Raw genomic sequence first — 24,843 nt, forward strand, 5'->3', positions numbered from 1 at the left:
TATTTAATTTTGACTTAAAATTAAATAGTCACACATGGCTAGTCACTACCATAATTGAGCAGTGCAAATTAAGGCTTTGATATCTAGGCAACACATGTACGTATATAAAACAAGTATGGACCTTAAAAGCTCAAAAGTCTAGCAACAGGTTGCAAATAGTTTCTTGATTATTGAAGTTACAGAGCTTTTCAAAGTATTAGAGGCTGGTGTTTGGGCGGAGTCGTGGAATCTGTGTACAACCTAAGTTACTCATGGGCATAGTTATTCCAACTTCAGTAAAAGATGGTTCTTTTTCAAAAGAAAAAAAAGATCATAAGCGTCTATCCCCATTGTCAACTTCTAGCTTATGTTACTGTTACTTAAAACATATATAAACATAAAATAAGTGTAGTTGTTGTTTTATGGGTTTTGTTTTGGATTTGCATTTGGCCTGCCTATATGTACAGTGCACTGTGTGATCTAATCGGTTTTGTGCCACTCATCTCTATTTCTCACTGTTGTGAAACTCTTTGTTCTCCGTGAAGACACTGGGCTTCATTTGGTAAGAAGGCATCATTTATGAGGTATGTTTTCAACTATTGGTCATAGTACTTGAAATCTGCTTTGCCACGAGTATGTGGCACGACTCTCTTTTAAGAAAATCATCCAGATAATCCAGAATATAATTAAATTTTATTTTTAAAAGAGACAAACATTAAAATACAGAAACAAAGTTAAGAAATTCTTGCAGAGAACATAAGTTCCTCTGAGACTGCATCTATAGACCTTCGTAGACAAACCAGCTCAGAAGATACTGTAGCTCTCCAGGTGAGGGATATGTAATATGTGCTCAGAGCAGCAATATCTCCTTTTATCATAAAACACTCAGATTTTGATAGGTGAAAGTAAATACCTGTGAATAAGAGCTAGGTTAGAACAATCCTCACATTTCTGATTTTCAAATGATCTCCAGTTATCATAACCAATATTCTGTAAAGTCTCAGTCTGAAGTGAAAGTTGAAGCATTTTAAAATAAATTCAAAGTAAATAAAGGTATACAAAAGCAATTTGCAAACTGTAATATCCACTCTGTAGAATAAAAGTTTTGTTTTGATTTCTAAATATCAAATTGCATATCCTTACCTAAAGAGCCATTCATGTGATGTGACTCCATTCCTCCTAATCCACCCATGGGACCATCTGACCCAGGGCCCATTGGAAACTTTAAAAAATGAAGAGAATTTCTATGATCACACTGAAAACAAGTATTTATCTAATGTTACAATATCTATCTTTAACATTGTAAGACACTTCCACAAATTATTTTCATTTCCAAATAATGGAGGTTATTTTCCTAGATTTTTTTCAGCCTTACAGATTCTGAAACTGACTGCCCTACTTTCCTCATGCCATCTGCTTTATATTCTGGATCTTCAGGTTAATCCTCATTTATATCCACATTTTCTTCAGATATTCTCAACTAGAATGCACATACATTCCAGTGCAAATTAGAGGATAAACATTCTCTTCTCTGCTATTGACAGATCTTGCTATATAAGCCAGAGATGATTCCTAGGAAGCTGCTAAAAGTATTGACTTATTAATAAGAATAATTCAACATTATTATGCCAACATTAAGATTTTTCTTAGCAGCCAATCTATCTTTGTTCAAATGGACATAATAAATAATTCCATCTTGTAGTTTAAATACATTTAGCTCCTTGGGGACAGCTCAATATAGTTAATTCTTGGCAGTCTCAACTATGTCAGTTCAATGACAATTGGACGTTCTACAGCAGTTATATTTAACATTTTTTAAAGTAGTGGGATTATTTTATTTTAAGTTGGAAGCCCAGTACAAAACAGATGTGAACTGATATACGATGGTGGAGCAGGTGGTGGAGAAGCCATGGCCTGCCCACTCAGTCTTTTCCTTATCTCCCTGGAATATTCCTGAGGAAATCTAGAGCCCAGTTTGAAGACAAGTTATCTATAATTATCTTATGTTTACAGTTAAAATAGCCTACTGAAAACCACTTGTTCTTAAAATTTCTGATGCCAAAAGCATTTCTTCCATGTTGTATGGTACAGAATACTGAATGTGGTGTGTGTGTATTTACGTGTGTAGATGGGGTGGTGATGCTTACTAATCAAATAGGCTTTTGGGAGAAAAACAATTGCCCTCAACAGACAACCAGTAACTGTATATAATATATATATATATATGAGTGTTTGGAAATAAGATGGCTTTCTATCACTGGGATCATACAGCCACATGCTTATACATTTTCCCAGGATAATGTCATTTCTGTTGCCTAAAATTTTGTAGCCTTAAAGCATACAGATTGATTTATATATATTCTGTTTGGTTTATAAATATTTTATAGATTCTCTCTATATAGATTCTATATATAGATTCTATATATTCTAAGTTGTTTACTTAGAATTAATTTTAGAAATTTAATTTATAAATCAATTAAAGAAATATTAACTTTTTAAGCTATCATTTGAGGTAGCTTAAGAATGATAGCTTAAAGAAATTAACTTTGAACTTACTGTTTTATTCAGCCTTTGTCAAAAGCATAGTATAGATCTGGGCTGAAAAACTAGTGCTGGTAAGGCCAACACCCTCTGAACTTACTTGGTTCGGTCCCTTCATCTGGCCCCCACAGTGTTTTAAAAGACACAAAGACTATTGGTATGTATGCTTGAAGCACAAAAAACTGCAGTCCTAGCCCTCAGCAGGCATTTGCTTTTACTACCTCTGGCTGAGATGAATGGCATTTGAAAAAGTGACACGATCAGCTTCTACTTTTCTTGGATCTCTTATCTTTGTATTGAGTTAGAGAACCAGAATGGAACATACTTGGATGGTATCAGCTTAGCTGCCCACAGAAATGTCTTCAGTGCCATATGCTCTGGGTTTCCTCTCGCACTCCCTCCATTTTAAATATCAAGTTCTAAGATATGAAACTGCACTATGAAGAGCTTTTCTATATTTTTGCTAAATTTCTAAAACGAACATTGTTCATTATCATATTCAATGTTCATTAAGATCACTGTGGAAACACCCTTTAGACATTACTGACAGGAAACTGTTTCTTTTCTCCTGAAAACCAATTTATTTGATTATATAAAGAGGATAGTGATAACTGAAGGCAGTACTGCTTAAGGGAAATAATATACGAGCTACAACACAAACTTACATAAGTAAACTTATATTTACTAGCAGCCATGTTTAAATAGTAAAAAGAAACGGGTCAAGTTAATTTTAATAATATATTTCATTTATCCTACGTATCAAAATTATTTCAGCATATATTCAGTATAAAAATTTTAACAAAATCTTTTACATTATTTTTTTCATATTAACTCCTCAAAGTCTAGTGTATATTTTATACATCACATTTCAATTTGGACTGGCCATATTTCAAGTATCATATTATACTGGATGGATTTCAAGTTTCCCTTTAAAGTCTTTACTGCTAAGAAGCTCAATTATAATAATTATTTCATTCCTGTTTTTTGGTATACTTATGGAAATTCCTTTATGTCTTCTGATTTTTATTTAAACTAAGCAGCCTTATATTCATATATGTCTGTGTATTAACTATACCTTGTTATAAATATTTTTGTTAATATGTAGGTCTTATAGATAAATAATTTTCTGTAAGCTTTCATGGAAAAATAACGAGATGCATTATTAAGAACACTCTAATTCTTTATGTAGAACTGCTGCATTTCCATATTTAAACTCCAGATTTCAAAAATCTAAAGAAAAACAAGCAAATCCAACTTCCTGATTTATTTCAAGTTTATCAGGATAAAAGAAATAAACAATCACAATGAAAAATTTAGTGATGCTAAAAATGAGGCAAATGTCAATGATTACACATTAACTGTCATTTCAAATAGTGTTAATTATTAACTATTTGAGATTTTAGATAAAACCACACACCGACATTGTATAATTGATTAGGTTCAGTTTTACATTTAAGTTATAATGATGTGCAATCTTTTGTTATACATTTTTGTATTTTATATTTTTTGTCAATCCAGAACATAGAAGGGGTTTGATTATTTTTGGATATCTAGTAAGTTTCTGGATAGTAAAAGAGAAAGCTTAAATAGTATCTAGGAATATTCATTACACTTAGAGTTTGAGCCTTGAAATACATTCCAAAATTAAAAAAAAAAAAATCATATTTACATTGGGCCTGTTAGGTCCAGGAGGTACTGCATTCATTAAAGTATACATGTTGTCTCCAGAGTTGGTTGAATCTGAAACAAAACATTACCTAATTAATATCTTTCTTTATAATTTACACCCAAGTCATCACAAAGTAATAATCAGAGATGATCTGCACACACATACATATTCATAGCTGCAGCACTTAAAATAGTCATTACTAATGTTCAGAAACAAATACTTGTAAGTCATTTTCCAACTCAGAAATTACCATTCTGAGGTTGTAAATGAGAATATTTACCTAATATATAAGAGGTAATCACTTGAATAATTCTGGTCAAAAGGAACATTACTTTAAAAATCTCAAATATTACAGTAAAGTTTTTCTTTTCTAAAAAACATGGATACTTTTTGACTTCATTAAGCAATGTGTATAACAAAAATCTCCAAAAATTCAAATTCAGTAGCTTTTCAGTTTTCATTGTTTCCTTAGGCTTCTTATATACTAATTTAAAACAGTTTGTTTATCTAATAATTATTAATAGCTGGTGGGGTATCCTGGCTTAATTCCAACATAAAGAGAGTATACAATTAGAATGAAAAATTCTCTTGCTTGAAGTAAAAGTCAGCTTCTTCCAGTACAGCTTTTGATGAAATTTTTTTTATTCATTTTATTCTTGATTCATTATAGTAAAAATAACTGTAGTGTATATCCATATAAAATAAGTACCATTTTATATTAAAAAAATTACATTTCATGTCTATTAGCTAATTCTAATAAAGTCTCTGAGTACGTATGTTTTTATAATGTATTATCTATAGTAAAAGGCCATATATTTTACATTTAGGAAATATGTTTTTCTATTTTCCCACAATTATACAATTTTCTTAAATATAATGTATCAGGCCTCTCTATTCTGAAAAAAAAAGTGTTTCAAATCTACATTAATATATCCTACTGCTGAAAAAGCAGAAATGCCCACTTCAGATGGATCTCTATTTGTTTATACTAAGTAAGGTCCCGACCTACTTTTGTGGCCTTAATTATTTATTTTACATCCTTATGTACATTATATTCCTGTCAACTCAGGCTGCTTGTTCTTTCCTGTGTATGATCAACCGTTTATATCTCCATATTTTTGTTCTTAATTCCTCCAAGTATCTTCTCCCCAGTGTCCATCTACTGAAATTCTGCTCACTACCCCAGGCCCACTGCAAATGTTACCTCTTTCATGAGATTTTGTTTTCTGAAACTTCTGAATTCATGCATGCCCCCCTCATCATTGAATTCTGCTTTGCATTCTAGTTAACATTTTGTCTTGTTCTTGTCTTTGTTATAGTGAGTTCATTGAGAGAAGGAAAGAGATCATGTCTTATACTATGTGCCACAGACAATAAATATCTGCTGAGATTTAACTAATGGAATACACTCTATCCCATAAAAATGTATCTTTCAGAAAATCAGTCATTACTAATGACTAAACACAGGAGATCTTCAAATGGTTTTTCATCTTTATTAGCCTAATTTTACTTAACTAATTTTAATAATTAACTTGGAAGGAAAATAGGCTGTATATTTTAAATATATAGAAAGAAAAATAAATTTGTTGTTTTTAATACCAATCAAAAACATACTTTCATCTATAGAAACACCAAGAGAAGTAAGGTTGGTATTTTCTAGACTTCTTTTTATATTCAGAAAAACTTTACAATAAAGTAGACCTTATGGATCCTGTTTTTGGCGGGGAGAGCATTGGCTTCAAATTAGGAATGACTATGCAAAAGATGAGCCCACAGGAGTATGCACAAGGCTAGGAAGACATACTGGTGGCAATTTGTTGGCTTGGAAGGATGGAGAGTAATCAGATTACTTATCACCTGAAAAGTTTAGTGGTTTCTCCAAAAAATTTCATTTATATTGCGGTGAAGTGTTTATTAATCACATGCTACCTTCATAAATTAAACATTAACTTCACATGTAAGAATGCAAATGTGCGCAAGATGTTCAATTCGCCTAATTCTATCTTGAATGAATTGTTTCACTTCAATGAAGATGCTCTGAGGACAGAGATCCATGAAATATTTATGCTATATTCCAAATCAGTAGTGAAGCAAAGCAACATTTTGTGTTAATTATCAGATTGATGCTTTTTCAAAATTAAGAAGATTCAAAAATTAAAAATTATTTATTGATATGATCAATGATAGTTAAGTTCAAGCTTCCACACATCTTAGATTTCAACAAACCAGCTAAGAACATATGAATTTAATACTGTAACATAATTCAGTATTTTTTTATTATAAAAATCTCCCATCTCTTTCATTACCCAGAGGTTAACACTGATAAAGCCTTAGAGCCTATTTCTTTGTCTTTCTACATTTTTGTATTAAATATATTTTATAATAAAATTGTAACCATATTATATTGAATCATGAACATTTATTCTCCATGTCATTAACAATTCTTTGATAATAATTTTAATGGCTACATTATATTCCTAAAAATTAATTTATTACTTTTGCTAAAATTGTATTAGGTTTGTGCCTACTATTTCACTATTAACTATAAAAAAATGAGCACCCTCTACATAAATCTCGGGTTGTATCTCTAATTATTCTCATAGCAGGATGATAGAAAAAAGTGAATATTCACTTTTTCATGGCTCTTGATACACGTAGCCAGAGCAGTTTCTAGGAGGGGTGTACCAATGTAAACTTCCACCATTAAAGTCCTCAAGAAGCAACACATTTAATAGTCTATATTAAAGTCTTGAAAAGAAAGGATTAAGCTATTTAAAATCATTATATTCAATGATCACAGAAATACTGAGGCATTTTAGTTTAAAAATATTAAAAGAAAAAATCTTCCTCCAGTACACAGTGAATTTATTAGCTAATAAGTACATATGGACATGTAAGCATATTGGTATCTATTGATATCTTAGTGAGATAATAGATATGGTGGGTCTGATTAAAGCTAACCCATTGGCTTTACATGGATCCATCCATGTATTTCATGTGTTATGCAGAATTTTTCTAAGTTGTGAGATTTGGATTCTTTTTCAGAGTCTCAAGGAATCTTTGTGTCAGATAAATTATTGGGCAATTCATATAGATCAACACCATTTGCAATCTGATTATATCTATTACTCACACGACAGGAATTTTCTACAGACTTAAAGTAACTGGACAACAGTTATTTTTAAGAACACTACTTCTTCCTACTTGCTACCTCTAGTCTACTTCCTGTTACCATCAATGAGATAATGAATACTACTGACTCTCTGTCATAACAATTTCTATATTTTGTGGTTTTATTCTAATAATCAAATGCCCGTGTGGTTGGTGTGATTACAATACCTGCTGGACTAGGCATGATGGGTGTTCCTGGTGGCCCTCCACCTCCTGGAGGACCCTAAATAATTATACAAAATTTCAGTAAAAATAAGGCATTTCATAAACAATGTAAGGAAAAACAGAAGAAAAGTTAGGCTTATCTATAATAGTCCAATTTGAAAATAACAGAGGAATTTTCTCCATAATTTATTTTCTTTGAATGCACAATCATTTCACTATTATGCAAGATATGATTTAGCTTAAATATGTTAAGATTGTTTTAATAAGTTTCCAAAAACAATGAGCCTGTAACACTGATGTATTATTCAGGACTTAATCATATCAGGTATAATGAGGTTAAGGAGAAATCATTTATTGGGGCCTTTACAAATCCATAAAACAGAATCATTCATGTGTATCTGTGACTATAATTTTCTTATATTTTGTATCATCATTTTTTATAGGAAACTAAAAACTCAAAGATATTCATATGCTTAAAAAATACATTGATGCTATTTCTTTTTCTATTGGTATCAACTGTAACACTTCTAGAGCATGAAACCTTCTGCTATCATATCAATTAGAAATGAGGGGCAACATTGACTAATGCTGTGGGTTACTAATCAACTGGAAATGGAAATTAGGTGATTCTAAGGTTAACTCAGTTATTTCAGACAACCAATTCAGGTAAAGGGTTTTAGAATTTTTTAGCTCTAAAGTAATCTGTATAAATTACAAGTGGATAAATTTGTATTTCATTCTGAAGGTGCAGACATAGCCCACTATTTCAGATTTTATATATATATATATATATATATATATATGCTATTTAATAAGCAACTTAAATTTCCTTTCAGATAAAATTCTATAATTTCATAAAACTATGTATTAGGCTTATTCTTAAGTGATTTGAGAAAAAAATAGGTTTTACCCACATCTTACTTTCATTTTTGTTTCATAGAGAATGTGAAAAATGTTAGGCCTCTTAGTTTGTATAGCTTAAGAGAACATTGAGCACTAAGTTCACAGGTCCAAAACAGCATGTGCTTTTTACTATGTTCATAAAACACTATTTCTACGGAGAGTAAAATGCTCATTGATCTTCTTAAGCACTCCTTTTTTCCTACCCCAGTTAGCCACCACCTCTGAAAATTTCTTTAGGAAAGATTTTCCTTTTTACCATTTTATCTTTGCTCTTCTGTTAGGCGTTTACTCCTAAATATTATAACAATTTATCTTCCATGGTGGCCTTGAGATGTAGCAAGGATTATAATGTTATGAGGGTTAAAAGGTCATTTGTAAGTTCAAGAGCTCATGTAAAACCTACTAATTTGATTTTAGGTGTAAATGAATTATTGGAAAATTTTAACATGTACTAAATAATGATAAGAAGAAAAATAAGTGCTTTCAATATCAAAGTATAAAAAAGCCCCCGGCCCCCAAATGACTAGTCATTATTCTGCGATATGATTCCCTTTGTGATCGGGAAACAGTTTAATGTCTTCCTAAACTTTGTGTGTGGTGAGTGGTATGAGGGAGGGGATGTACCTCATTCTCCTGGAGAACTGCAAATTCAAGCTTGGCATTGTGTAACTGGGTATGGCTTTCTTCATGATTGGACAGAGTGTATTGTATTGGTTTACAGAAACATATGCTAAAGTAAAACACAGTACTCAGGGCAATTTTGGCCAGATTGATAACTGTCTCACTAATGAACATCAACATATGTACTGAGGTTGGCAGACGAGAAACTCAATACATATCAGATGTTCACTTCTTGGCCAATACACAGGGGCTCTTCTTAACATCTGGACAACTATTTCATTGCCCAAATAAAACATAACATCAATTCTTATGAGCAAACAATCCCAAATGTACTTACTACATAATTCCCAGGAGATGCTGAGGAGTATGGTATCTGGAACACGAATAGGACAAAGAAATATATATTTTGATTCATGTGACAATACGGAAACTTACCTACAATGAATCTATATTCTGACTTTTATCAAGTTTTAAAATGTATCACAAAGGATGATAAAGAATAAAGCCATTCATATCTGTCTGAGTGCTGGAAAATGAATAAATGCAACATTATCTTGAATTTATAAAAAAGAGTGGATTTAGGTCAAGAGAAATTTAGATTTCTAGCTTTAAGTTATACTGGTTTTAGAGCAGTTATACTCACTGCTTGATACTAATGACACTTATTCTGTAATTAGAAAGATATATATTTGTGCAGTGAAAAACCAGAAACCAGAGTTTTTCAAATTAATAGCTTTTACAGATACAACTTCCAATTTATGTGCATTCTGGGATGCATTATTATTATTTTTAAGATGGGTTTCAGGCTACTACATTCATGTGGTACAGGTCGGTACTTGATCTATAGACCTCATGTTTCCCCCCTTTCCTTTCTAATTAGCTACTAGGAACTAATATAACAAATCCAAAAGGTTTTCGTTAATATAAGTCTCCAAAGACTACTAACTTGTGGGGATCAGATATGGATAACAAATTCTCTCCTTCCTTTCAAATCAGGCTCTTAACCAAACTCTTTTCTAGAGATTACATAGTATTAATACAACATTGCTATTATAATTTTAAAAATGAGAAGTAGAAAACAGATATTTAAAAACTAAACACTTGAGTGTTGATATTAATAAAGAAAGCTAAATCCGAATATTTTATTTTTTTTCAAAGAAGCTCATTAGCTCACTTGCATGAAGAATCTGCACATCCAGAGGAGATATTTTTGTCTTGTTCTAGAAAAAGCCATAAACTACTATCTTCTTGTAGGTACATAGCCAGATTAGGACCATTACAGTAGTGAAAAGATGATAGTTCCTTTACCCTAAACCCTCCTTCTAGCCCAACGCCTTCCATATAATTAAACATAAAAATAATATGAAACTATACAGTAAGAAGGAAGTATAACAAAGTTATGATTTTCCTCTAAGTTATTTGAGAATTGTCTCCTTGTTGTTTGGTGTCCACGCTTTGCCTTAAGCACAGACCACATGCCTCTGCGGCCCCTGCTTGGTCTGCCTATGGCTAATTCATCCCTGCAGAGAGTCCTTACCAGGCTGCCTAGTATAATTAATGATGGGGATTACTTCCACTATGAGCAGTGAGATCTGATGGCCAGTACACACTAAACTCGGTGCTAGAAATCAACTTTGCTCTCTTGGGCCGCTGTTAGTGCATGATCCACCATCCATCTTCTGATTCTTATTATTTTAAACATATGCATTTACTCTCTCCAAATCACTACCTTATCTGTTGGCTCCAATTTTCATCTCCTTATAACTTTAGCATCATGCTCATGTTCTTCTGCCTCTCTCTATTGTCTACCATCATTCTTTACCAACTTTAACATATGAGCTAACCACCCTTTAAATCTTTGGAATTTATACTTTATTGCCTTCCTTCATTTCACAATATACTTCCTTCTCCTCCATTTGTGAGTATGACCACATCCCAGAACTCTTTTACACAGAGATCTAAACAACTCCTTTGCCTGACATCTTTCTTATTCCTCATGACACTCACAAATATATTATTCTATATTCCAACAAGAATCTTCTTCCATTACAATTCCTCCATGTTTTCCCTATTATTTCTGTATTTATTTCCTGTAAGTCCATTATTTCCTTATTAGTTTCCTGCTAAATTGTCTCTGCCACTCCCCCATGCCACTGTCAGCATTTTGTTTCTCTTTCCAATATTTTAAATTCATTATCTCAAAGTCTACTTAGTTTCCATCTCTTTGATCATCCCCTAGCCACCTTTTCTATTTCACAGTAGAGATTTACCAGAAAGAAACACAAAATAAGGGACAAGGTCCAAAATATAATCATGCTCTCCAATTTCAACTTAGTCTTCACTAATAACTGGAAGCATTTTGGCTCAGCCTTCATGGAAGCCCAGAAGCATTCTGTGGTGTGCCAATAAACCAAATAAATTCAGGGGAGAAAAAGGTCCCAATCTGTAGCATTTATCAATTTACGTGGTATGAATATTCCTACATGAAATATTTCAAGCTACCAATGATTCTTTTTTTTAATTTTTATTTATTAATTTAAAAAATTTATTTATTGTTTAATTTATATCCAAGTTAGTTAGCACATGGTGCAACAATGATTTCAGGAGTAGATTCCTTAATGCCCCTTACCCATTTAGACCATCCCCTTCCCACAACCCCTCCAGTAACCCTCTGTTTGTTCTCTATATTTAAGAGGCTCTTATGTTTTATCCCCCTCCCTGTTTTTACATTATTTTTGCTGCCCTTCTCTTATGTTCATCTGTTTTGTATCTTAAATTCCTCATGTAAGTGAAGTCATATATTTGTCTTTCTCTAATTTTACTTAGTGTAACTTAGAATAAGTTCCATCCACGTAGTTGCAAATGGCAAGATTTCATTGAATATATATACCACTTCTTCTTTATCCATTCACCCGTCGATGGACATTTGGGCTCTTTCCATACTTTGGCTATTGTCGATAGCATTGCTATAAACATTGGGGTGCCATGTGCCCCTTCAAAACAGCATACCTGTATCCCTTGGATAAATACCTAGTAGTGCAATTGCTGGGTCATAGAGTAGTTCTATTTTTAATTTTTTGAGGAACCTCCATATTGTTTTCCAGAGTAGCTGCACTGGTTTGCATTCCCACCAGCAGTGCAAAAGAGATTCTCTCTGCATCCTCGCCAACATCTCTCGTTGCTTCAGTTGTTAATGATAGCCATTCTGATAGGTGTGAGATGGTTATCTCATTGTGGTTTTGATTTGTATTTCCCTGAAAATGAGTGATGTTGAGCATTTTTTCATGTGTCTGCTCGCCATCTGGATGTCTTCTTTGGAGAAGTGTCTATTCATGTCTTTTGCCCATTTCTTCCCTGGATTATTTGTAAGCTAGCAATGATTTAACAATTAACTCAAAAAATTCCTGAATACTTAACAAGTGACTTTCATGAGCTGGCTGTCATGGTGATTATAGCATGGTGAGTTGGTAGTCTGCCCTTGTGTCATATGTTAAAGCTATCAAATTCTTACTATACCTTCATCTTCAACTCAACACTCCAAACTTATAGATTAAAATTTTCATCCATTCATCCACGTAGAAAAAAAGATAATCTTTCTATTTGCTTCCAAAGCTAGCCCCATCTCATCCTCCTAACACCTTGCTCCTTTTATAGTTTTAAATTTCTCCTTCTTCATGGTTCCTTCAAACACAGTTAAACACAGTTTTTAAACATTTAAAAATACTTAAAAAAATTGTTACTTCATGTAGTTCAATTTTTTTCCATGTTTGTCCTGACAAAGTCTTTAATTTTGGCTTATAGTCACTATTTCTACTTCATATTTTTTGATGCCCTCATTAAAAGAAAAAGATCATTTGGACTGCTACTCCTGGTAGCACTTTACTGAACACACACTCTTGAAAGTTACTAGTAGCATCTGACAGTCTAGTGTGAGTGACATAAAATATAACAATATAGGTAGAAGAACTATGTGGGTACAGAAGACATATTTGAGCTGGATAGCTGACTTATAGAGAATAGATTATCACCAGAAAGACAAAGAGAAGGATTGAAAGAAGGAAGGAAGGAAGGAAGGAAGGAAGGAAGGAAGGAAGGAAGGAAGGAAAGAAAGAAAGAAAGAAAGAAAGAAAGAAAGAAAGAAAGAAAGAAAGAAAGAAACACAAAATATAAAAGTACATAGATTATTAGGGAAATGGCATATAATTTTACCCAGCTGCTATAATGTGGTACTTATAGGAAACTGAAATAAATGATAAGCATATATGGTCAGACTGTTGAATTTATACTGTAGGAAACAGGAAGTCACAGGTTTTAGAGAGACATATTCCAATTTATATTTTAGTAAGATAACCCTAGAGGTATCACAGAATACAAATACAAGTTAAGAGTCTATTGCAAAAGGTCTAGGCAAGAGATGATAGAGTGTTCTAGGAAGCACTGATTAAGATAAGTAGGAGTAAGAAAGTTTGAAAGACTTCACAAATGTACTTGGCAGGGCATAGTGGCAAACTAGGTGTGGTGGACAAGGGAAGGCAAAAGTTAAGGTAATACTTAGGTTTCCAACTTGGTGAGTGGGTGAATGATGGTGCCACTAATTCATGTGTAGGGAATTCAGGAAGGGGGGCAAGTTTTGGGGAAATATCTGACATGTTGAATTTTAAAGCACTAGTGCACAGTGAAGTAGACCGATCAACAGATTTTTAGAAATACAGATCAAGAATTTACTAGAGATTAGAACTAGAGATAAAGCTTCAATTGAATACATTTCCATTCTGTGCTGGACATAACAGTTGATCTAGGATTCTATTATATTTAGTGATAGATTTAATATTCCAAAACAAAGCTCACCATCTACCCTCTAAACTTCCTTCTCTTGTATTTCTAGCTGAGTTTGTGTTTTCCCATTCTCCCTGATACCTGAATTCAAAGACTTGAAATCACCTTCAGCTTTTTCTCTTTATTCCCAAATTCAAGGTCATCAGGTGTTTTTTATTCTATGTGTGAAATGCATCCTCATTATTCCTTTCATCACCACTCTACCTCAGGGTCTGATAACATTTTATAAAGCCCATTACTATTATCTCCTAACTTCATTTCCCTATTTTTCATCCATTTTATAAACTATCTTCCTAAAACATAGCTCCCTCCCATATAGGTGATAAATTTCAGATTTCTCCATTCCAAAGCCCTGTACACACCAGGGCTCCCTTTTTCTCCTTTCAGTTTTGTCACCTTCTATGCCTTCCCAAACAATCTTTCTCCCTATCAGCTAACAGTCTAATAATTTTTCCTCAAACATTTTTGGTATTTCCTCTTTTAGTTTTCTACAAAATTTTCTCTACCTCTAGTGTCCAAATTCTTCCAATCTAATTAATCACCTCCTTCCCCTCTCTAGACTCGATACAAAATATCCATTAACATGAATTGAAAGATGAAATGCAGATGTAGAAGATAAGATCAGAGAGCTAAAGATCAGAATCACAGAATTAGAAGAATCCTTTAGACAGATAATTCAAGAGATTGATAATTCAAGAGCTGTGACTGATAATTCAGATATTCTGAAATATTCTGACTCCTAATATCCATGACAGTGGTGTGGGAGCAGGGGAAGAGCAAAATAGCTAGAGATTTGGAGTTGTTTGTTTGTTTTTAATTTTGGAGAGAAAGAGAGAGAGAGAGAACAAGCAGGAGAGGGGAACAGGGAGAGAGAGAATCTCACACAGGCTCCACACTGCATGTGGAGCCTGATGCTGGCTCAATCTCACAAACCATGGGATCATGACTTGTGCTGAAATCAAGAGTTTGATGCTCAATGGACTGAGCCACCCAGGTGTCCCTGAGTTTTTGTTTGTTTGTTTTTAATGATTAGCAACATTTTTGTTAAGTAACTTTCTTCAACTGTGAAGTTTAAAACTACCTTAGAAGAACTGGTTTACTAGAAACCAGAGAGGATAACATTAAGACATTATCTGTGCCACTGTAAAGTTGAAAATATTATTCTTTAGTGCTTTTTAAGAAATTTATTTTAAAGTTTATTTATTTATTTTGAGATGAGAGAGAGAGAGAGAGAGAGAGAGAGAGAGAGAGAGAGAATGCACATGCCTCAAGTGGAGAGGGGCAGAGGGAGAGGGAGAGAGAGAATCCAGAGTGGGCTCCATGCAGTCAGCACAGAGCTCGAGGTAGGTCTCAATCCCAAGAACCATGAGATCATGACCTGAGCGGAAATCAAGAGTCAGACACTTAACCGACTGAGCCACCCAGGTGCCCCTAATTTATTTTAGACAGAGAGAGAGAGAGAGAGAGAGAGAGAGAGAGAGAGAGAGAGAGAGAGTATGAGCAGGGCAGAGGACCAGAGGGAGAGAGAGAAACTGAAGGCTCCATGCTCAGCACAGAGCCCAATGTGGGGCTTAATCCCATGGCCCTGGGATCATGACCTAAGCTGAAATCAAGAGTTGGACACTCAGCCAACTGTGTCACCCAAGAGCCCCTTTAGTGCTTTGGAAAAAAAAAAAAAAAAAGAGCATACATTTGTTTAGAGCAGAGCCTTCTGGAGTAAGATATTTGTATTTCCCTTGGGTTTAATCACTATGATAGATTGTCATTTTTTTCCCTTCAAGGGGTTTCTTCTTTCTTTTTCCTGTCACATTAATACAGTTGATTACTACAATGCTTTACGGAACATTTGTTTTGCCTATATCCTCTTTTGCTGACAACTTCTTGAATTTTCTTTGGTGAACCATACCTCTTATTTTTCGATGTGGTTTGGGTGGGGCTCGGGGAGTGGATGTGTGTGACCTTGACCTAGCTGAAAGAGCAATGTACCCTCAGGTTATAATTCATGAATGAGCATATGACCCAAGCTACATAAATCTAGTTTGGCTGGTTATTCCCAATACCTCTATTTACCTGACAAAGAGTTGTGCTTTTTTGTACTCAACTGAGAGCTCTGAGGATATAAGTCTGGAGCTTCACACAGCCTTCTTGTCATGGCAAGGAAAACAAAGGCAAGTGATAGAGACCAGGTGCTGATGGCATTATCTGGACCCTTGGAATCAAATGTGACCCAAAATAAATTTATATCTGTACTTTTTAGATACATAATCCAGTGATATGCTCTCAATATGAGCCTACTTTGGTTGTTTTTCTGTACCTTATAATTAAAAGTCTCTCCAGACAAAGATAATTAAGATATTTTCAATAAAAGTGTTTGCTACTTAATGATCAGAATGTGGTACATAGCTAAACTCAAGTGCACAGCTCTTTTGAAAAATATAAAAAAGGAAAATTCATTGGTGGATTTGTAAATAAACTTCCAAATAAGAATCTGAGGCTGATACTGTAATGCTCAGGTCAAAGGAAGTTAAAAGTGAAAATCATACTTCTATTCTGAATTAAAAACATGAATTTTCCTTAAAATTTTTTTTGTACTGTCTTGTAAAAGGGTACAAAAAACATTTTTGATTAAAATACTTTTATAACAGAAAACTGTGGATTTATAAAGATTAAGCAAATAAATGAATATACTGTACATAATGGTAGGCATATTTCTTACTTTCAAAGAAGTAAAAAAGCAGAAAGTCTACAATATATCCTGTTGTGTTGTATTGAAATTGAAGCAATAGTGTGTACTAATGGTTTTAGTACATATAGATAGATACAGAAAGATATACATGTGTATGGGAATGTGTATGAACATCCATCTGTATCTTAGCTATTTCCCTGGGGAGGCTCTTGAATCTGTATCACTCTGATGGGTTCTAAATACCCCTCTCCATTTAAAGGAACCATGGCTCCTTAAAGAAATGGCTGTTTCAGAGCCAACACTGGGAAAATACAAGATGAGTTTCAAAATGCTCAAATAATGGAAACATGTCAAAAGGACACATGATCCAGCTTGAAGGGGTTCCTATTGGCTAAATCTGGAGTGACTTTAGCATCAAAAACCTACTGAATAAAATGAGTCCACAGACATATTTGATATACAGTGAATGAATAAATGAATGAATGAAGAAAAACTGTAGTAGAGTCAATTAATAAATGAAGAAGGAAAGACAGAAAACAGCCATTTGGTAACCAACATAGCAAAAAAACACTTGGGGCAAGAATTACCAATGGATGCCGAAAGTAGCAGATGAAAGTATGAGGAAGAAGAGGATATTTATTTACTGTAGTTTCAAAGTATATCTCCACAAATTAATAATTACAAAAGGAAAAACAGTAATTTTATAGTAGAGAAACCTGACAAGCACCACCCTTCACTAAGTGAACAAAGTTAACAGTAAAAGCAATGGGACAAATCTTTATCACATGCTTCCTGAAATGATGCACTGAGAAAATCACAACATTCCTTCTGTGGTATTCCTACCAAATATGTATTACCTGGATCTAATCATGAGGAAACATGAGATAAAACCAAATTATGGCATATTCTACAATATAACTGATTTTCATTAAACACAACTGCAAGGTTAAGAAAAAGATAAGTTGAGGAACTGTCCTAGATTAAAGACAAGAAGTCCTGACAGTTAAATGTAACAAGTGAACTGGGATTTTCTTTTGTTATGAAACACATTATTGGGACAATTGGGGAAATGTGAGTGAGGTTTGCAGATTAGAGAACAGCATTACATTCATGTTTACTTTCTAATTTTGATCTTAACTGTAGTTATGAAAGATAATGTATTTGTTTTTCGTAAACATGCACTGACATATTTGGGGATAAAGGGTCATCATGTCAGCAACTCAAATATAGCTCAAATGATTCAGAAAAAAATATGTACATGCAGACAGAGGAAATCATAGAGCAAAAGTGGTATAACTTGGGAATCTGGATGAAGCCTGTATGGAAGTTCTTTGTATTATTCTTGTAACTTTTCTATAAATCTAAGGTTACTTTGATATAAACATTTAAAATGCAAAAAAAGTATATAAGATCAAACAAATATAAGACATATTTGAAAGCAGCAAAAAACAAAACAACTAACCACTTTAATATGCAACCCTCAAGAGTCAGAGACTTATTGTATTGATAAAAAACAAAAAGTATTTGTAATTACACACATGGACAAGAAGTCTAAGGAACTTGGAAATCAAAACAGTATAGGTAAGTTGTCACTAGAATATAATCGATAGCATTTAGGGAGAAAAAATCCCTCTTAAACTGTTTTTGCTTTGTTTCATTTAAGCCTCATGTTTTTCCCAGAAAAGTCATCAGTTTTTTACGATTTTTTTTCTTGTTCTCATAATAAATCATTTCTCAGAGGAACACTTTGCCTTTCTGTATTCAGGATGATGACCCCCTTTCCGTTTCTGGAAAGAAAGCTTTGGGCCCTCCCTACTTTTTTTCCCCATTCACTTTTTTTTTTAAATGCTTACTTATTTTTGAGAGAGAGAGAGAAAGAGAGAGACAGAGAGACAGAGCATGAGTGGGGGAGGGGTAGGGAGAGAGTGAGACACAGAATCAGAAGCTGGCTCCAGGTTCTGAGCTCTTAGCACAGAGCCTGACGCAGGGCTCAAACTCATAAACCATGAGATTGTGACCTGAGCTGAAACTGGACACTTAACCGATGGAGCCATCCAAGCGCCCCTCCCTATTCACATTTCTTTCAATGAGGGGAGATGTATCCACACGTGATATATATTAACACAAGGGATTATTTTCAACTCTATTTCTCGCATGTATGCTAGTCAAATGCCCATTTCATACTGACTATAGGATGGCAGTTTGATATGCATACCTCCTACCCTAGTGTTTCTCAGGGTCTAAAGTAATGCAGACCTGCTGACCCAATATAGTGTGTTCTCCTATCCACAGTGCTTCACTCCATGAAATTCTGAAGAGGTGGAGTGCATCAAAACTAAACATGAGCAGAATGCAGAAGTCTCTCCTCATCTCTGCCTCTATCCAATACTCTTACTTGGATAATATACCTGCTTGGTACAATGCACCATCCTCAATATCAAATCCTGCTCACCTTCCCAAGTAGTTTTTGGAGGACAGAGTCTCCAGATGAGTGTGTGAAAGGAGGTAATGCTGGAGGAAGGCTGTGGCGGGTGTGAATTACACGTGGCTGTCTGCAAGGGGCAGTAGAGGGATAACTCATAGAGCTGACAGTGCGGAAGGAGAGAAGAGTCTTCTTGCTTCTAGGTGGGAAGGCTCACATAGTTAAGGTGTGCCATTAATTGTGCTTTTTAATCCAGTTTCGACAGAAATGCAGATTTTGAATAGAAAGTCTTTCCAGATTCTGGCAATAGGAAGAGTCAGTTTTCAGTATTATAAAACATTGTTTTTTCCTGTACCTTTATGGGTATTTTAATAGGGAGTTGAAAGAACTGTATGTTGAGCTGCTAGCCAGATGCCATTTTAAAGTGAAATCTTGAATGAATTTGAAAGGCATGTAGCAAGAAGTAAATAGAAATGTAAACTCTCCAAAAGGATATAAGCAAACTAAAATAATTTTGGAAGAGGAAAGAATTCACATTCACATTATAACATAATCTGGATAAAAAGTATTTTAGAAAGATTTGCTAAACGCCGCCTGGGTGGCTCAGTAGACTGGAAGACCGACTCTTGATTTTGGCCTGGGTCATGATGTCACTCACAGTCATGTGATTGAGTTTCGCGTCACGCTCCGTGTTGAGCATGGAGCCTGCTTGGGATTCTCTCTATCTTTCTCTCTCGCTCTCTCTCTCTCTCTCTCTCTCTCCCCCTCTCTCTGCCCCTCCCCTGCTCACACTCACTTTCTCAAATATTTTTAAAAATTTCAATTAAAAAAAAAGAAAGATTGGTTAAGATTAAATAGTACACTGAAGATCCAAATGTAAGCAAGATTATCACTCTCTCCACTCCAAATTCTATTTCAATTAGCTATTAAAAACTAAGAGACAGGAAGATAACATAAATTATTTTTTTCTCTAAAAATATGATAATTGCTTACTTGAGGAGAAAGTGATTCAGCTTTAGAATAGCTATAAGTTTAGGATAATTCTTTCTATACCACATATACCTCACTTCACATTTTCTTGAAATTTAAATTAACCTTAAACATTGGATCCGTTTCATGTTTATTTAGCATTAAGGTCATTGCTAGTCAATGGGCGTACCTCTGTGCATATTAGCAAAAGGCATCCTTGCTGGGTCAGATACTCATAGACTTTACAAGTGGAGCACAATCTGTATTTTAGTACCCTACCAACTTCCTTGAGTCAGGAACCTTTGTGCAGTGCACACACTACACAAAGGTACACTGCAGAACTCTCTCTATACTGAAGAAACTCAAGGGTTCAAAGTCAAGAAGGGAAAACATTACCAGGATCATTAAATTAAATCATATTAATTTTAAGACTGAAAGCTTAATTTTCATATTATGCATATATTCATGTGTTATTATTAAGAGAGAAAAATATTTGTGCAGTTAAACCACTATCACAAAACATGTAAGGAAAATTCACAGCATGTCATATACACAGATAGATGTGTAGTAACACCAATTCAGCCAATAGGGACAGGGCAAATGCGTACTTGCCTCCAGGAATAGTGAAAGAGCAAACCTAGGTGTAACTAGTATAATAAATACAATCATAATAACTCTGATAGAGATTGAGGTTATCTGGCAACTTAGTGATTACCATAATTATTTTAGAAGATCAAATCATTTTATGATAAATATATATTATAATAAATATAGGCTACTGTGGTATACCTAAATCACATTTTCTATTTTAATTTTGAAGTCTGTTTATCCATATAGAATGCATGTTTACATTAGACTGTGAAGTAAAAAACTTCGTCATTTCAAAAATTATACATATTTTAAAAATATATATGCGAAATATATTTTTTGAATGATTACTTTTTTAAAAAAGTTAATATAACCAATTGCAGGGCTTTCAAAAGCAACAGGATTTTTGTTGTTCAATGCTAGAAAGTGCAAAGAAAATTAAAATATATATATACTCACTGAATTGGCATTTGTTGGGTTTGGCCAAGGTCTACCACCACCTGGACCCCTATAAGACAATATGATCAATGAAATTTTAACTTATGTTTTGAATGTTTCACAATAAGCAATAACAAATCATAAAATATAACATTTACAATTCAGTTACCATGCAGTTCTAGGTCGGCACTGAAATTACTCTGTATTTTCACAAATTTTTTATTTCTTAAATCAAACATTTTGATCATTTCACAATACAGTTTTCTTCCCAAATCAAACTACTTTGTGTCAGTCCAATTTTATTTTAAGTTCAGTTATGGTAATAACCATTAAAAGTGATAATCACCTGTAACAGTAAAAACATGGGTAAAAATTACTAATTATGAAATAAATATAAAGTATAATCCTATGACACAAAGATAACTGCCACCTGTATATCATTAAAAATTAAAGTGAAATTATTTTTAAAATATCAATATCTATAAAATAATTGCTTTTACTAAACTACAAATATATATATGTACATAAAAGATGACTAAATTTGACTTCTTTTAAAACACACATAGACTATCAGATTACTTTATACATGTATTAATCTATCTCTCAGTGCCACTGACAATTTACATTTATTTATTTATTTATTTATTTATTTATTTATTTATTTATTTATTTATTTATAGTAGGCTTCATACTTAGTGCAGAGCCCAATGCAAGGCTTGAACTCATGACCTTGAGATCAAGCCCTGAGCTGAGATCAACAGTCAGACACTTAACTGACTGAGCCACCCAGGTGCCCAGACAATTTTCTTTTTAAAAAAGGGATCACTTTTTTTGTTTTCATAATTGTAGGTCAAGACAGTGGCCAGAGTAAATCTTGAGATAAACAGGAAATAATCTAATCCAATGTACGTCAGTATATTACTTCACTTTAGGGTGGTGGATAAGGTTTTGTATTCTATAGCTTAAAAGGACATGAATCTTCTAAAACAAAATTAAGTGAAAAAGTCTCTTGTACTCATGCTTCAGTATTAAGTATACCAAAATAAATACTGCTTGATAAAAAGTAGACTACTGTTAGCAGGTCCTCTGTAATTAGGGTCACTCAAGATTCCCTTTTCCTTCTAATTGCAGCAAAAAGACAGAGGAAATTTTTAATTAAAAAAAAAAAACAACAAAAAAACATGTCCCCTGATTCTTATTGCAGAGAGCTTAACCCTGAAATTCTCATATGTTAGATAGAAGCTGTCCAAGTTAGCTATATTACCCATGTTAGCTTGGACTATTTAGAATTGTTTTTCATTTTGTTTGGAATTCCCCAGGGATGTAAACAGCAGGGAAGTACATGAAAATTCTTTCCCTGGGCTCTATTAGGGTACCCAAATACAATTTTCTCCTATTCTGTTTGAGGAGTAAAGGAGAAAATGAGATGCCAGAGAGGAGTTGGTCAAAGTATTGTGCACAGGGAGAAGGTTAGGGGCATGTACTTGTACTGTCTCTGGAACCCGTTGCCTCATTAAGATAGGGTTGATGATGATGATTTTACACTTAATTATAGGAACACTTTAGAAAGATGATCTTACATACAGGATTCAATGTCCTAATGGACAGAAAGTGAGGTAAAACATATGGCATGTATTTACCAAGTGAAACATTTTATTTGTTTGATGTTAATCCACATAATTTGTGTGATGTTAAATAAAACATAGTAAAGAAATTGGGAAATAATTTATCTTAAAACAGCATAAAATATTTGCTATATCCAGGGGTGCCTGGGTGGCTGAGTTGGTTGAGTATCATACTCTTGATTTCGGCTTGGTCATGATCCCAGGGTCATGGAATCGAGCCACACATCAGGCTCTGTGCTGAGAATGGAGCCTTCTTGGGATTCTCTCTCTCTCTCTCTTTCTCTCTCTCTCTCTCTTTCTCTCTCTCTCTCCCTCTCTTTCTCTCTCTCTCTCTCTCTCTCTCCCCCTTTCTCCCTCTCCCCCACCTTCATGCTTTCTATCTAAAAAAAATGCTATATACAAATCATGGCAAAAATTTGTATACAATGATGTTAAGTTGATAATGATCTCATAATTTTAAAAATAGGACTGTATAAGATTAAATATCATATTTATTTATCATTTAAAAATTATTTAATGTTAAATTAACATGCTAAATTAAAAGTTAAATAACTAAACATTTTACTTAAATAACAGCATTAAATTAAATGTTAAATATTACATTATCAATAACAATACCTTTTACACATTTCAGTTATTTGACAAATACTAATCTAGTCTCAGCACACTGTGTATTTCATATCACATTGGATTTTATTTTTTTTTAAGTGTTTATATATTTATTTTGAGAGACAAAGAGCCCATCTGAGAGAGCATGAGCAGGGGCGAGGCAGATAGAGAGGGAGAGAGAGAATCCCAACCAGGCTCCAAGCTGCCAGAACAGAGCCTGGCATGGGGCTCTATCTCAAGAACCATAAGATCATGACCTAAGCTGAAATCAAGAGTCAGGCACTTAACCGACTGAGTCAGCCAGGTGCCCCCATTGCATTTTAATATGATAGGTTAAGTATTGATAATTCACATGGAGGAGGCCGATGGGTGGTTCTGTTAGTTGAGCGACTGACTTCGGTTCAGGTCATGATCTCACAGTTTGTGAGCTCGAGTCTCACACTGGGGTCTCTGCTGTCAGCACAGAGTCTGCTTCAGATCTTCTGTCCCCCTGTCTTTCTGCCCCTACCCAGCTCATGTTCTCTCTCACTCTCAAAAATAAATAAACATTAAAAAAAAACTAAAAACAAAAATTCACGTGGATAAGCCAAATTTCTCCCAACACTGCCGTTGTGATTGAAAACAAAGTTTCACAAATAGTGCTAAATAAAATGGGGGTTATATTAGTGAGAAGTTCTATTAGAACAACCACATAAGCTCAGTAATTCCCACTCCTTTTGAGCACCATCAGTATTATCAAGAAAGTAATTTACACACTATAATACAGGAGTTATTTTGAATGGAGATTTCTATATAGGTACAGTCTGAAGTAGAATCAGGATAGCCTCATTTAAAAAACAAAGAGAAAAATGTAATTTAAAAGAAGCATGTATTTTTTGGTAAGTGTATACGGACTTGATAAAATAAAAGCAACTATGATTACTGTAGAGAAAATTTTTTTTGCTGTACAGTCATTTTATTTCAAGACAATAACTATGGAAAATTTATCATTCTATAGGATAACAAGAAGGTCTAGATCCTTTGAAATTCTTTGTCCTCTTAGTTTTACAAAATACCAATGTATACAAAGTTGAATTAGAAATGCTATAATGCTGAATCCTAAACTCTCTGGAAATTTATAAAAATGCGGTTAATTTAGAAATAGTTTCTTTTAAAAAACTTATCCATAATGCACTTGAAAACATTTACATGTGGCTGTAGTTGGTAAATTCTACTTTAAAGTACTGAAATTGATATTAGGCTTTTATTTGTAAAAATACAATAGTAGTTAGAGAAACATTAGAAGTATACTCTTTAATTTTAGATGATACTATAAATAACTTGAGTTCAGAGCACTGAAATATAAAAATTATGTCAGAATAACTATGTTCTATGGAGACAACCAATAATTGTAAAAATAAAACTACCAAAATTTTGTTCCAAATAGTTTGCCAGTTGGTATACAGTATTTAATTACTTTTGTGAGCACAGTTGGGTATTATTTTTCACTGTCATCATATTTCATGGCAAACAAGAAAAAGTGACAAGCTAAAGAAAACTCATCCAGATATGATTTGCCGGCAGGTCTCACCTGACTCCAACATGCAAATATCTAAGACTGTTAAAAACATAGCTTAAAGTA

At 33.7% G+C, this 24,843-nt stretch overlaps 1 protein-coding gene across 6 annotated transcripts in view; it reads right to left on the reverse strand.

Moving 5' to 3' along the window:
- SSBP2 (single stranded DNA binding protein 2) overlaps window positions 1-24,843 on the reverse strand; it is a 316,027-nt gene that overhangs the window by 22,878 nt on the left and 268,306 nt on the right. For all 6 annotated transcript variants that reach the window (XM_045033195.1, XM_011284326.4, XM_045033196.1 and 3 more), the window contains 5 exons: window positions 21,010-21,058; window positions 9,387-9,422; window positions 7,529-7,583; window positions 4,190-4,260; window positions 1,123-1,201 (listed from right to left, as the gene is read on the reverse strand). In XM_045033195.1, the coding sequence (XP_044889130.1) occupies window positions 1,123-1,201; window positions 4,190-4,260; window positions 7,529-7,583; window positions 9,387-9,422; window positions 21,010-21,058 (290 nt within the window). The remainder of the gene's footprint in view (window positions 1-1,122; window positions 1,202-4,189; window positions 4,261-7,528; window positions 7,584-9,386; window positions 9,423-21,009; window positions 21,059-24,843) is intronic.

Source organism: Felis catus, chromosome A1, assembly GCF_018350175.1.
Source record: "Felis catus isolate Fca126 chromosome A1, F.catus_Fca126_mat1.0, whole genome shotgun sequence".
NCBI lineage: Eukaryota > Metazoa > Chordata > Mammalia > Carnivora > Felidae > Felis > Felis catus.